Source organism: Equus quagga, chromosome 1 (genome assembly GCF_021613505.1).
Source record: "Equus quagga isolate Etosha38 chromosome 1, UCLA_HA_Equagga_1.0, whole genome shotgun sequence".
NCBI classification, from domain to species: domain Eukaryota; kingdom Metazoa; phylum Chordata; class Mammalia; order Perissodactyla; family Equidae; genus Equus; species Equus quagga.
Window position 1 is genome coordinate 175,738,238 of NC_060267.1, and position 13,802 is coordinate 175,752,039.

Here is a 13,802-nt window from a genome sequence, read left to right on the forward strand (position 1 = left end):
CCTGGCAGGTCCTTAGGACCAGAGGTTAGGAGATACTGATGATTAGGTATGGTTTCTGGAAATAAATCTCACTAAAAAGGCATACTAATTAGCGTGAGTGCAGTCCTGGCTGTGTGGCTCTTGGGGTCAGGGGTTCCAAGTGAGCAGCCCCACCAGTGCTGTGATGCATCAGGCCAGGGATGGGTGGGCTGTGAGCTCGCCGATGCTGCTGTGGGGGCTGGGCTGGAGTTCCCTAGGATCGCTGGCTGGCCAGACACTTAGAGTTTAAAGGTGGGAACTCAAAGGAGAAAGCACTGCTCAAGGGCAGATGGAGAACAAGGCACAAAGACAAAGCAGGAATAAAACCAAACCTGGAATTAGGCCGGAAGCTGCCATGTCAATTTGGAATTTTTTGTCCTAACAGAAACTAACTCTGCTGAACTTAGTGGGGAGGAAGGAGCTATTCGTGGATGCATTTAGAATAGCTCACAGAATATAAAAGAAAAACCAAATAACATGCTTGAAAGGGACAGGGTCCCCTCTGAGAGGACAATGGGACATCGCTCTAGGCTCCACTGTTGGGGTGAGAGGACAGCAACTCTTTTCCGTCTTTTGGTCTGTTGGGTGAAGCCTCAGATTGCCTGGCACACAGTAGAGCTCAATACATATAGATGGAATGAAGGCAGGAACGGAACTTTCATAGCGAGAACATCTAATTTGCTGAGCCTGGGTCACAGACGTGCCCCTTGGGAGGTGAGGAGGGGAACTTCGGCCAAAAGTCCCACCAAAGCCACATACAGTGGGGTGGGGTAGTTCAGACACTGTTGCCAGAGGAGGGGAGAAAGGGTGGGGGCAGGGATCCAAACCTTCCAACCCTGGGCTGCTGAAGTGGAGCATGCGAGCTTAACCACTATGCCAGCGTGCTGGCCCCTCATTTAAGTTTTTAAGCTAAATTAAGTAGCATGGTTACCTCTGGAGATTCTTAGGCTGTGTGATGAGTTCATGAGTATTCACTATATTATTTAAAATCATATAGAATAGAAAAGGGCCACCCTTGAACTAATGATGACAGTGTGTTTGAAATCAAGGATTATGATTAATCCAATTCTGTGCACTCAAGTTCCATTGAAAACGCATAATTGCTGAAAATATGAGTGACTTAATCTATCTTGGTGCCCAGGAGCAGACATTCCTCAAAGGTGAATCCTGCAGGCCCCAGTGACACAGACAGGCCTGGAGGGAACTTTCCAGGTAACCCAGCCTCACATCTTTTCCCAGTTCACACTCTGGAGGAAGGTTCTGGAAGAACTCTCCACCATATTCCATGGGCTGGGTGCTGAGCCTCCAGCACCCCAGAATGATGGGCCCCCTATCTGTCTAGGATTAGGTAAAAGCCACAGCAAGTTTCCAACAGCAATTTCCTTTCTACATGACGGACAGCAGTGAAGAGAGACTGAAGGAACGTCCTGGAAAAGACTGAATTGCAATGAACCAAACATCAGCTGAAATTCAGGACAGCTCTGTGGCAAGAATGGCTCCTCTGCCAATGAAATGATTATGTGACTTATTATATGTCTGGGTCATTACTACGCTAAAAGGATAAGTGGATTAAAATGAAAGGAATTTCTGAACAAACGCTGGAAGGAAGGCATTATCAAGTCTTTGGATGTCATTAGTTGTAACAAAGTTTGGAATTAATTGCGACACTGTGCAAAGTGGTAAAATATTTGCAAGCAAGGAGAGATGGAGATGCCGGAACCTGTAAATTTATGCCAGCTGAGCACTCACAGCTGAGCACTCACTGTGGGGGCGTCTGGCAAATGGATTTACTATTTTGCCAACTCCAGTAAAGTGTGACAAAATTGCGACAAAATTGTTTCTATGCAAACAATTGCTTAAAAACGGGGTTGTTACATCAAATGACTGTAATTCACGTGCTTTATGAGTAATCACAAAGCCAGAGACTCAATGAAAAATATTAGAAATTGTTTTTCTTGGAATCATGCTGAATATTAAGATTGAGATTTTCTCTCCTCCCCAACTCCCTTCCTTTTCCATCAGTCTTACAATGTGCCAATACGACTTTGGTTTTTGTGGGGACAGGGGAGAGGGAGGAAGGGACAAGGATATCTGAGACCGCAGGGGAAGGGAGGTGGGTGGGTCCAGAAATGGAGAGATGGGAAGTCACTCAAACCCTACCACTTTCGTCTGTAAACAGGGATTAAACAGTGTCTGTCCGCACCGGCTCCTAGAGGTAAGGCTGTGCTACTTGAGCAAGCTGCATATGAAACTCGCGCTCTACTCTCCCTCCCGCCATTTGCATAAAACCTGTCCTACAAAAGCCTCACCCCTACGCTTCAGCAGAACCACAGGGGAAAGCAATTAGCTGAGCTCTACTCGTGACATTCTGGATTTTTCTGCAAAACGGGGCCAAGTCAAGATCCTTGAACATTTTTCTACCCTGAAGACCCATATGAGTTAAGTCACTTTCCAAGATTCCTTGCACTCACAAGATTCTGTAAGACGCACCGAAGAATAATGGCGCAAACAGTAACATTTTAAATTTAGAAGGTTCCTCCGGCTGAGAGAGGCTGCCCAAAATAGCACAGAAATAAATTTGCAGTAACTTTGTCAAACTTCTAAAAACTCCATCGGGACAGGAGGCAACAAAACGCCTCCAGCAGATCGGCGCTCAGTCTCCCCGCGGCCCAGGAGCTTTGGCGCTGGTCGCAATTCGTCGCCGTTCAGGCCTCAACTGAGGTTTAACCATCTGAGCATCCAGCACCCAACCACAGATTAACTACTGGAGGCCATTATAACTGTCTCCACTTGACGGATGAAATTGAGGCTATAGCTTAGTCTTCTTTGGTTCACTTGTGGGGGGGTGGGGGTGGGGGAGGGGAAGCTTTTCCTCATTATCTTAAAATATACTTAAACCAACTCAGAGCAACTAAAAATGATCTACTTCCAACAACGGTGTTTCCTTTAGGGCTAAATCGTTCAATTTCATCTCTAAAACCAAGAAGCAAGACAAGTATTTCACTATAAATTAGAACCAAGTGTCACCTCCCGACGCTCCATCACCCCGGGGCCGGAGGACGTCAGTCACAGCGGACCCATCACTTCGAGCGGAGATGGGGACAGCATTTGCTGGGGGCGTGACAGAACCGAAGCGGCCCTGTCCATAGGTGGAGTAAAGCGGGGAGAAGACGCCCCGCTGGCACGCTTCTCCGGAAAACTGAAGCGTCTTCTTTGACCCCGGGGTCAGAAAGATTTATTACTTCCTCGGTGAGGGAGAAGCCGCTGGCCAGCTGGAGCGGGCGAGCCTGGAGAAGGAAGCCTGAGAGCGGCGCTCGGCATCCTCCGAGCGCGCCTGGAGCGGGTGCGTGCTCGGTTCCCCGAGGGGCCGGGCAGTGCCGACCCCGGGGGAAGAGTGGAGTGAGCGGCTGCCGAGGGATTTCCACCCAAACTTTATCACCAACTCTTTCTGAGAGCAAAAATGTGCGGCTGAGCCCGGCAGCGACCCGGAGAATCCAAGTTTCTCAGAGCTCGGGGCGCCCGGGCGCTCGGAGCCCCGCGTCCGCGCCCTGGCGCTCTGCGCACGGATTGCTGCGGCCTCTGCCGCGCGGATGGCGGCCCCAACGGCGCCGCCGTAAACGGGGCCCCGCATCTCCGGTCCCCAAGGCGGCGGCAGCGGCGGCGGCGGGAGCCGGGCACGGCGAGAGGGGCGGGCGCGGGATGCGCGGAGGAGGAGAGCAGCGCCGCGAAGGGGAGGAGCCGCGGCGACGGACGGCGGCGCGCACCAACCCGGCGCCGGCTGGCAGGAGCCGCGCAGAGGCCGGCCCGGGCGCGTTGCAGCCGCTCGGCGCAGGGGGAGTCGGATAGCAGCATCCTCCCGGGCGCCGCTTTAGTGCGGCGGCGGCGGCGGGGGCTTCCTCTGGCCCGACATCTCCTTGGCCAGAAGCGGCTGGTACCGGGGGCGAGGCGGGCAAGGGAGCGCTGCGGCCCCAGGCTCCTTTGTTGAGAGCTGTGTGTGGAGGGTCCTTGCGGGCCAGTCGGAGGCTGCGGAGCAGCGGGGGCTGCCGGCAATGCCCGCCCGGGCATCCTCCGGATGATGGGAGAAGCAGCTGCTGCCGCCGCCGCTGCAGGGACGCGCTGCGCCCCATCCGCCGCCGCCAGAGAGATGGGAAGATTTGGGGCTCGGAGGCCGAGAGCGAGAGAGGCGGAGCCGCTTTGCCGGGAGCTGGGTCCCGTATAAGCCCCCTCCCCCCACCTCCCCCAGCCGGCTTCGCCCCCTGGAGCGAGGAAGGAAGCTGCGGTCCCGAGAGGGCGGAGGAGACGCCGCTGGAGCCGGGCGCACTGGGCTCAGCGGAGCGCGAGCAGGGCTCCGGGCCCGGTGAAAGTTTCCCTTCCCGAGCCGCAGGGCGCTCGCCGCCCGGAAACTCTGCCCAGGGCTTGGGCTGCCGAGTCCCGCGGCCCCCTCGGAGGCGTGGGCACCCCCAGCGAAAGACAAGGCGCGAGAAATCGAGGAAAGAGTGACAGCAGGATAGACCGCTGGGCGGTGATCCGGGGCCGCTCCGGGGCGCGCCTGCGGCTCCAGGTGAGCGGGGGAGCCAGGCAGACCCGAGGGTGGGCGTTACTTAGGCGGAGGAGGCGGCCGGGGAGGAGGATTGGGGGGCACCGGCTTACTCCGCTTCCCCTCGCAGGTCCTCCTCGGAGCCGCTGCCATGGGAGAGCCAGCCCTGGGCGCCGGGGACCAGCCGCCGCTGCCGCCGCGCCCGCCTCGGAGCCGCGGCCCCAGTCCCCGCGCCCGAAGCCGGCCCGCTGGGTCCCCCTCCCGGGCTGCAGGGCCGCCTCCCCCGCGCCGCCGGCCCAGGCTTTGCCTGTGATGAGCCGCAGCCCGCCGCGAGCCCTGCCTCCGGGCGCGTCCGCCCAGTTGCTCCCGGCTGCCCCTGCCGCCGCGCCGCGCGCCCTGCTCCCGCCGTGGCCCCGGCGCCCGGGCCGTCGCTGGCCCGCGTCCCCGCTCGGAATGAAGGTGTTCCGCAGGAAGGCGCTGGTGCTGTGCGCGGGCTATGCGCTGCTGCTGGTGCTCACCATGCTCAACCTCCTGGACTACAAGTGGCACAAGGAGCCGCTGCAGCAGTGCAGCCCCGACGGGCCGCTCGGGGCCGCGGCGGGGACAGGCGGGGGCGGCTGGGGGCGCCCAGGGCCTCCTCCAGCCGCGCCGCCCCGCGCACACACCCGCTTGGACCCGCGTACCCCGTACCGCCCTCCCGCCGCTGCCGTCGGGGTGGCTCCGGCAGCTGCGGCGGGGGCCGCAGCCCCTCCCGGCAATGGCACTCGGGGCACCGGGGGTGGCGGGGACAAGCGGCAGTTGGTGTACGTGTTCACCACGTGGCGCTCTGGCTCGTCCTTCTTCGGCGAGCTCTTCAACCAGAACCCCGAGGTGTTCTTCCTCTACGAGCCAGTGTGGCACGTGTGGCAAAAACTGTACCCAGGGGACGCCGTTTCCCTGCAAGGGGCGGCGCGGGACATGCTGAGCGCTCTGTATCGCTGCGACCTCTCGGTCTTCCAGCTGTATAGTCCCGCCGGCAGCGGGGGGCGCAACCTCACCACGCTGGGCATTTTTGGCGCGGCCACCAACAAGGTGGTGTGCTCGTCGCCGCTCTGCCCCGCCTACCGCAAGGAGGTCGTGGGGCTGGTGGACGATCGCGTGTGCAAGAAGTGCCCGCCGCAGCGCCTGGCGCGCTTCGAGGAGGAGTGCCGCAAGTACCGCACGCTGGTCATCAAGGGCGTGCGTGTCTTCGACGTGGCCGTGTTGGCGCCCCTGCTGCGTGACCCGGCCCTGGACCTCAAGGTCATCCACCTGGTGCGCGATCCCCGTGCTGTGGCCAGTTCACGCATCCGCTCGCGCCACGGTCTCATCCGTGAGAGCCTGCAGGTGGTGCGCAGCCGGGACCCGCGAGCCCACCGCATGCCCTTCCTGGAGGCCGCTGGCCACAAGCTGGGCGCCAAGAAGGAGGGCGTGGGCGGCCCGGCGGACTACCACGCGCTCGGCGCCATGGAGGTCATCTGCAACAGCATGGCCAAGACGCTGCAGACGGCCCTGCAGCCCCCTGACTGGTTGCAAGGCCACTACCTGGTGGTGCGGTACGAGGACCTGGTGGGAGACCCTGTCAAGACCCTACGGAGGGTGTACGACTTTGTGGGGTTGCTGGTGAGCCCTGAAATGGAGCAGTTTGCCCTCAACATGACCAGCGGCTCGGGCTCCTCCTCCAAGCCTTTCGTGGTGTCCGCACGCAACGCCACACAGGCCGCCAACGCCTGGCGGACCGCGCTCACCTTCCAGCAGATCAAACAGGTGGAGGAGTTCTGCTACCAGCCCATGGCCGTGCTGGGCTACGAGCGCGTCAACAGCCCCGAGGAGGTCAAAGACCTCAGCAAGACCCTGCTCCGGAAGCCCCGGCTCTGAGAGTGGTTCCCGGGGGACCTGACTCTCTGTGGAGACCCCCACCGGAGGATTGTGGTGTATTTAAACTAGAACAGTCCAGACCCAAACTGAGGAAGCCCGAATATTCGGTTATAGTTCTATAATATAAATAACCACACAGGCACTTGCTGTCAATATTCTGAGTCATCGAATTTCAAGGAACAGCCACAATACTACACACACATCTCGGAAAAGACTAGACTGGAAAGTTCTGACGGGCTGCCCCTCCTCTCCTCTCCCCTGCCTCTCTCCCTTCCCTTTTCTCCCATTTCTTACCCTCTCCCCTACCTGCCTTCCATCTTGAAGTGGGATGTTGATTAAATCAAGATCCAGTAATCCAAATCTTGTTTACAAAATTTTCGTGGTATCTGTGAACATGTGAAAGAGTAATTTGGATGTGGGGGGTGGGGTGGAGAAAGGGGAAGTGGTCCAGGAGCAAAAAGCCCCATTGGGCATGATAAAGCAAGGAGGCATTCTTCTCAAGTAGACTTTTGTGAAAAAAGCAAGGGTTATATGTGAGTATTAATAAAGAAGATAATAAATAATATTCTTTTTTTATATTTGCCTCCATTACTTTGGATTTGCCTGTGTTGCTTGTCCTGTGTAGCTTCAGACAGACTCTGCTTCCCCTCCCCCACACCCTCTGTCCCTCTGTTTCCTAGAGAACAGCTAAGATGGGTGGGGGCAGCTTCTGACTCTGATAAGAACCCGGGAGTTGTTTTCTCAGATGTAAATCACAGCCTGTCAGGTGCCCAGGAATGGGAACAAATCTTCAAATTCTAAAGGCAAAACCCAAGCAGGGCAATGGAGGAAAAAGCACACACTCCTTTCCTGTTCCCTGCGGGCACAGAGAGGAAGAAGCAGCCCCCTGGGGATCTGAAGCATTCGGTTTTCGTTACTATTAAGACTGGGGAACCTTGAAGCTGAGACCAATGTTTTTTTGGTTCTGAGGTTAGTTCAGAAAAAGAATTTTTTTAAAGAAACGTGTGTAATTAATAAAACTTCTGATGATTAGAACACATGCCTCAAAAATCAGGGTGGACCTCTTATTGGCGATGGTAGCAACTTCTTTGGTTAGAAAAGTGACAGAAGTATATGTGTCTGGAGTGTTTTTTTGCCACTGACAAGCACACGGTGCCATATGACAAGGGAAGTTTTATCTGGGAACTGTAGGGGCACTCAGACTTTTCCTCCTCTTCCTCGCTTCCCATCCAAATTAGTGCAAAAGAGAATGTGAACTTAAAATGGCTTATCTGCGATGCCCATGGGGTCTGTTGCTTTTCTTTATCATGTTTCCTAAAAGTAAAATTGCAAGGAAGCTATAACATGTTGCAGACAGTATAAGGCTTCAGCCAAGAGCTTCTTTTAGATGTGAAAATGAATTATAAGTCAGTGTGTTGCATTTTGAGATTTGGTATTCTCCAGGGAGAAAACCATTGCAATTTTCCTGCGGTGGTAATGGTGTTGCTGCTGTCCTGAGCCCGTTTGTACTGAAGCATTCTACAGAATGTCATATGACGATAGGAAGTTATGAAGCCTAAACAGGCACAAGAGACCGTGTAGTTATATATTATATTAAATATGGTACAAGTTCAATATCATCATGACTTTATTTTACTATAATTTATTGTGATATCTCTGCTGGCCAATCTGTACAGGTTAAATGCTGAGGATTTTATTTGATGGAAAATAATATGTACATGGGAAGTATTTTAGCACAAGAGGATTCTTAAGTATAATTTTCATTACAATGTGAAATCTAACTGTTAAGAATTCCAGGATAAAGAAGCACAGAGGTTAAAAAAAAAGATGTATTGAGCAGTGGGTTTTATAACACTTTCTAGAATGGTTATGTCTTAATCTAGTAAAATCGTTTAAAGCATTGTGTTTATTAAGCCGGATTCTGGTTATGACATGTTGACCATGTTTTCTCTATTTTCATGGTAGTGCCTATGCTGACTTATCTTCAGCAGCAGTAGGAGATTGTAATAGCTTTAATTTAAGAATACTTTAACATTAAATGAACAAAATAAATATTAATGTTGGATGACTACAGATGAAACAGGTTTAACAGGAAATTAAGGCAGCGTCATTAAAAAGCAACTACTCTGAATAAAATAACCATTTAAAAATAAATTTCATGTGGCATTAGAACCAGCTCTTATCACTTAATCACAGTAAAATTCGTGCTTAGTTTTTGAGTGAAGGATTTTGAAGCAATCGAATTCATTCTTCTCTCAGTAGATCTAAGGACTTTGATTGCGTTAAAGTGGAATTATGATGTTTTTGGATCTTGTATTTAGAAAAATATTTGATGCTGTGTCGAGCCTTTGCAGCCTGCAGAGCGTTCGTGGCCTCCGCCCAGGGGAAATTTTAAGCTCAACACCCACAGTTCTGTCCTTGCTGTGTTTGAACGGGCTAATTCCCTTGTTTGTAGCAGCTACCTGCTCTCCACTCTGCCACTCCTGGGCTCTGTAATTTGAAAAGGTGAATTGCTGCTCCTGGAGATTTGTAGCTGGCTGCATTCTAGGAAAGCGAGACAGGTGTAGTTCCCACCAACCGCCGAGATGGCCATAGCACTGACATTCGGCTTCCACAGGTTTGAGACGGAGAGAAGCTTTTTTTTTTGTTTGGTGCTTACAAGCTTCTGTCAGCTGCTGGTGCAAGCAGGCCTGTGCCACAACAAATTGCAACAGAGCCTGTGACCATTTCTGAAGCAGCAAACGAGCAAGAGATCCTTTCACATTTCCCAACTTGGCAATATGTCCATCGGCAGGAAGAAATAATCTTCAGAGCAGGTTATCAGAGTGATTTCTATTTTCAAATTCTGCTCAACTAATAGCAGCCCTGACTTACCCCTTTGACGTTGGAATGCCTTTGTCAATTAGAAAGCTCTGTTTATGAAAACGAGGTCTGCCCAGTGCATTTAGTTAACAAATAGGAGTTTGCAACAGGGCAGTGGCACAGGCTGGGGGCTTGAGTTTCAGGGATCTCCGAGGCCACTCAAAGGCCTCATTCAGACTGGCCCGTGGGTACCTGGCAGGCAGGGACTGGGACAAATCCTGGACCCTTCAGTGTCCACCACCATCTTTAGTATTTTATTATTTGCTTTCCCAATTGCCTTATCAAGATAAAGGCGGGGATCTGAACATGCCTGCGGAGCTGATGCTCGCCGTGCCAAAGGGAGGGCGTGAAAGGTGTTTGTTCTTGCAGAAACTGCGTGCTACTTTTATTGTCGTGAGTCCGTGAACGCACAGTCTGAAGGACTGTGAGGTGGATTTTACCCGGACACAGGATAGCTGCTTTCAGGAAGTTTGTCCTACTGTGGGTGCTGAGTGAAACAACGGCTGCCTGTTCCCGTGCATCTCCATGCCCGGCCACGGCCAGTTCTGTCCAGGATTTCTCTTGCAGGCAGTACACTTGTGGCTGGATTATGCCGTCGCTTTGAAATTAATGTGAATCCGAGTGAGGCCGTTAAATTAATATTCCCCAGGTCTGAGCAATGAAATGAAGATCACGTTTGAAACCCGGTCTCTAGAGATGACTTCAAAAAGACCAAGAGGGAAATGGAAAGGTGTGTCTGACCCGTAGTGTTGAATAAGGACGAGGTGTCACTTTACCAGCCCCCCCGCCCCCGCAACTTTCTCCCCCCCCCCACAACACGCATGCGCACTCACACATGCAATTGAGTTTCTGCGTTGTCTTGAGCCTGGAAAAGAGAATGTTTTAATACCAGCCAACACGTATGTGGGGAGGGTTGCTTGATTTCAGGCCTCCGGAGATCAAGTGGCAATTATTCTATCAGAATCTCTGACAGATCTGTGTCAGGATCCAATGTGGACAGATAGAAAATGACAATCGCAATTTGAAGAATGGCTTCAGGTGTGTGACGGGATGACCCGAGGTAAATGCACAGTTTGCAGGCCCCTTTTGTCACCCACCTGGAGGGCCCTTTCACATCCGGCTTGGCCTAGAACACAGTTCGTTCCTATACTTTCCTGCCTTTCCGGGCGGCCCCGCTGCTACTCGTGCAGTTTGAGTCCGAGCCACCGGGCTGCTCGGGTACAGGCGTTGGTACAAGTGTTTAATAATTGAAGTTACAGGGCTTGACTTTTATTACATCTGGTGCAGTTCTGCGCACCCTGAATCAAAGTATGCGAGGGGAATTGTTAAATTCTGAATAACGCATTAAGTTTGTAGAATGAGAAACTTTATGAACCAGTGTTTGGGGGCGGTATTGTTTATAAACTTCAAGGGGGCTTAAAGGTCAGGAGCCTGTCTGTACATCTGGCAGGATGATAAAGGGGGGCCAAGGCCAAAGCTTCAGTTTGGTTATTTGTAATCAGATGTCAAAAGTATTTTTGGGCTGCTTGAACTTTCAGGCTTGTGACAGTCGCCCTGCCAAGTGAATGACAGTGAAAATGATTACTGTAACCAAAAGCTATCCTCAGACCCAGTCAGTAATGGCTCCCATCCTGGCGTTTAGACAGGGCTTGACGGAAATTCACCTTGAAGCCCTTACTCCTCTAGACAGGACTAGCTACCTAATTCGTGAGGCTCAATGGAAAATGAAAATGCAGGGCCCCTTGTGAAAAAATTATTGAGCATTTCAATTCGTCAGCAGCGGGGAATTGAACCAAGCATGGGGCCCTTGTGAGCGGGGAGCCACAAACTGCACAGGCTGTGTGCCGTCAAGTTAGCCCTGCGTCCAGATGCGGAGACTAAATGCCAGCTACAGGAGAGAGCAAATAACAGGGGCCTACAGGTCCCTGGAAAGTGGATGCAAAGGTATGAGTTATTGTGTATAACTCTAATTAAATCAAAGACATCCTGGCGAGACAAGAATTCTAAGGGGATTGCGTGGCGGAATTCTAAGGGGATGAGTGCACACAGGACAGATGATCCTTGGTGACTGCAGCGAGTGACTGACAGTGCCCTCTGAGTCCTTGGTTGGGCTCGAGAACGATAGGGACCAATCCTGGCCGGCACCGAGACAGGCTGTGCTGTTGTGGGAATCCTCACAAGAACAGATCAGACATCTTCCATGAGGATGGAGAGTGTGGCCAACTTGTCCTCAGCGTGTGGATGCTGGCAAGTTCTGCTAATGACAATGTTCCCTTCCTTCTGGAACTGCTGTGGAACTCTCTCTATTTGCTTCGTGTATAATAGAGAGGGAAAGTCTATGTATGGAAAGCAGAAGGTCAAGTCACAATAAACTCAAGAAATAAAGATGCAAGATGGCTAAGCCAACTGGTATGCCTCATCAGTATGCTGAGGATAGCCGGCTAAGTCCATTTTTATTGTGGGTGTGATGTGTCCCACTCTCCTCTGGGTAGCAGTTTTCTACTCTCTCTATCCTTCTCCCACCACCTATTTCTTCTCTACTTTGTGAGTTCTTACGCATTATTGGAGATCCTGGATCTTTTTGAAGCTTTTATTTATCAGCCCTGTTCCAAGATGCAGAACTGTCTTTCTGTCTCCTATTTCCTCCTACTGCCTTGTGCACAGTTCCCTCGGTGTGGGTCCCTGCTGATTGGGATTCTCTGTTTACAGCCCATCTCCTCTCCTCGTGCAGGTCCTTCAGGAGGGAAGGGACTGGATCCTACTGTGTGTGTATGTCTCCCCAACACCAAAGCTGCGTCTTGCTCATAGGTCTTTAATAAGTCAGTGCTAAATAAAAAGTGTCACCCAAGAAGCCAGAGCAGAAGGGAGTGAGGGGCAGACACTTTGTCTAAGAGGCTTTAGAGTTAGGATGCGACATTCCACCCTGTCCTGAGCTTTGTGTGTGTGACAGATGGAAGCTGAAAAAGAGGGCAAGTTGACTTGGACGAAAAGGAATACCAAATAACTCCTGCGGAAGGCCTCAACTGTGGTCTTTCCATATTGATCCTTGAAACAGAGGAACAATAAACTGCAGCCCAAAAAAGAAAGGTAACAACTGAATTATAGTCAAGCAGAAATGATGCCGTTTTTTAAGGGCCCAGTAGGAAAATGTGTCACTGTCACGTAGGCTGAGGCTGTGTGTTTGGTTTTGATATGCTAGCTCACCACCAGTGTGATTGTCTTTTAACCTTTTCAGGGACTGGAAATTTTTAAGAAACAATGTGGAGGTCTAAATGTCACGTTTCCATTTTCAGATGTCCCACTTACTCTGGCACACTCTTCTTCCCTCTAGGACTGAATAGCTCCTGGGAGGAATGAAAATATTTGATGTTCTTATATGGGTGCTCAGCATCTTTAGACGAAGGAGGGTATTATGTTACTCCTTTTCAAAAGAAAATAGAAGTAAAACACATTTTCTTTCTGAAATAATGGCATTCGCATTTGTAGTTTGTAGCCGTGTCGTTTAACCAGCCCAGCTTGCTGGTGAGGCCAGCATCCTTCCTAGGACGTGAGTTCTGAGTGGACTCTATTTATGCTAAGTCTTTGCTGCACATAGTTTTTCATTTATATTTTCACATTTCCCAAGTGACTTCTCGATGAGCTGTGCTCTTTATAACTTTCTATCACCATTTTAATTTCACCCTCAAATGCCTTAAGTAGCAATAACGATGGTGGCGATGATAATAATAATAATGCCATCATTTTCCCTTTGTAGAACGTCCGTTATGTGTCAGTCACTGTGCAAAGCACTTTATATGTAACCTTCTATTTGATTCTCATAACAATCCTATGGGATGAGTATTATGATTGTCCCCATTTTACAGAAGGGAAATACAGGTGTAGATGGGTAATTTTCCTATGGTCACAGAGCCAGTAAATGTCAAAGCCTCTTTCTTTTTGCTTGGTGCCTCAGAGACCACACTGTCTCCATTTAAGGGACAGGAACAAAAGAGCAAATCATTTTGTCCCAGCCCGATGCTTTCTGAGAAATTCATCCTGAGAGCTGGAGGCATCGTGCCTTCAGCCTGGGAACAGGAGTTACCGGCATCTTTAGAGATACGTTTTTTGCAGCAGAAAGAAAAAAGCAATTATTGGCTTAAGAGCTGTTGGTCAAAATTCCTCTTAGAATGACCTGTGTTAGCACAACGTGTCAGAGGCCATTTTGGTGGTGGGAAGAAGCTCTGTGTAAAACCTGAACAGGGAATTTAGGGGTTGGGAGAAAGAGAGTTTGAAAGGAGAGGCGAAGACGTACGTAATGGAGGAATAACAGGAGACAAGCAACGTGGTGGGATGCTGGAGCGACAAGCAGGCAGTGGCCAGTGACAGGAAGAGCGATGCTCAGCTTCAAGTTGTTTGTCCCCCTGAGCGGCAATGTAGTCGCCTCTTTTGCCCCAAACCTCCAGTTAGGCAGCTCATGCTTCTCCTTGAGTGGTGGTGCTTTGCAGGCTGA

General features: G+C 51.4%; 1 protein-coding gene across 1 annotated transcript; it reads left to right on the top strand.

The window, feature by feature from the left end:
- Positions 1 to 4,437: 4,437 nt before the first annotated feature.
- CHST2 (carbohydrate sulfotransferase 2) lies at positions 4,438 to 7,027 on the top strand. The gene is made up of 2 exons (XM_046641521.1): positions 4,438 to 4,579; positions 4,686 to 7,027. The coding sequence occupies exon 2, from the start codon at positions 4,868 to 4,870 to the stop codon at positions 6,449 to 6,451; it is 1,584 nt and encodes a 527-aa protein (XP_046497477.1). The 5' UTR covers positions 4,438 to 4,579; positions 4,686 to 4,867; the 3' UTR covers positions 6,452 to 7,027.
- The last annotated feature ends 6,775 nt before the right edge of the window (positions 7,028 to 13,802 follow it).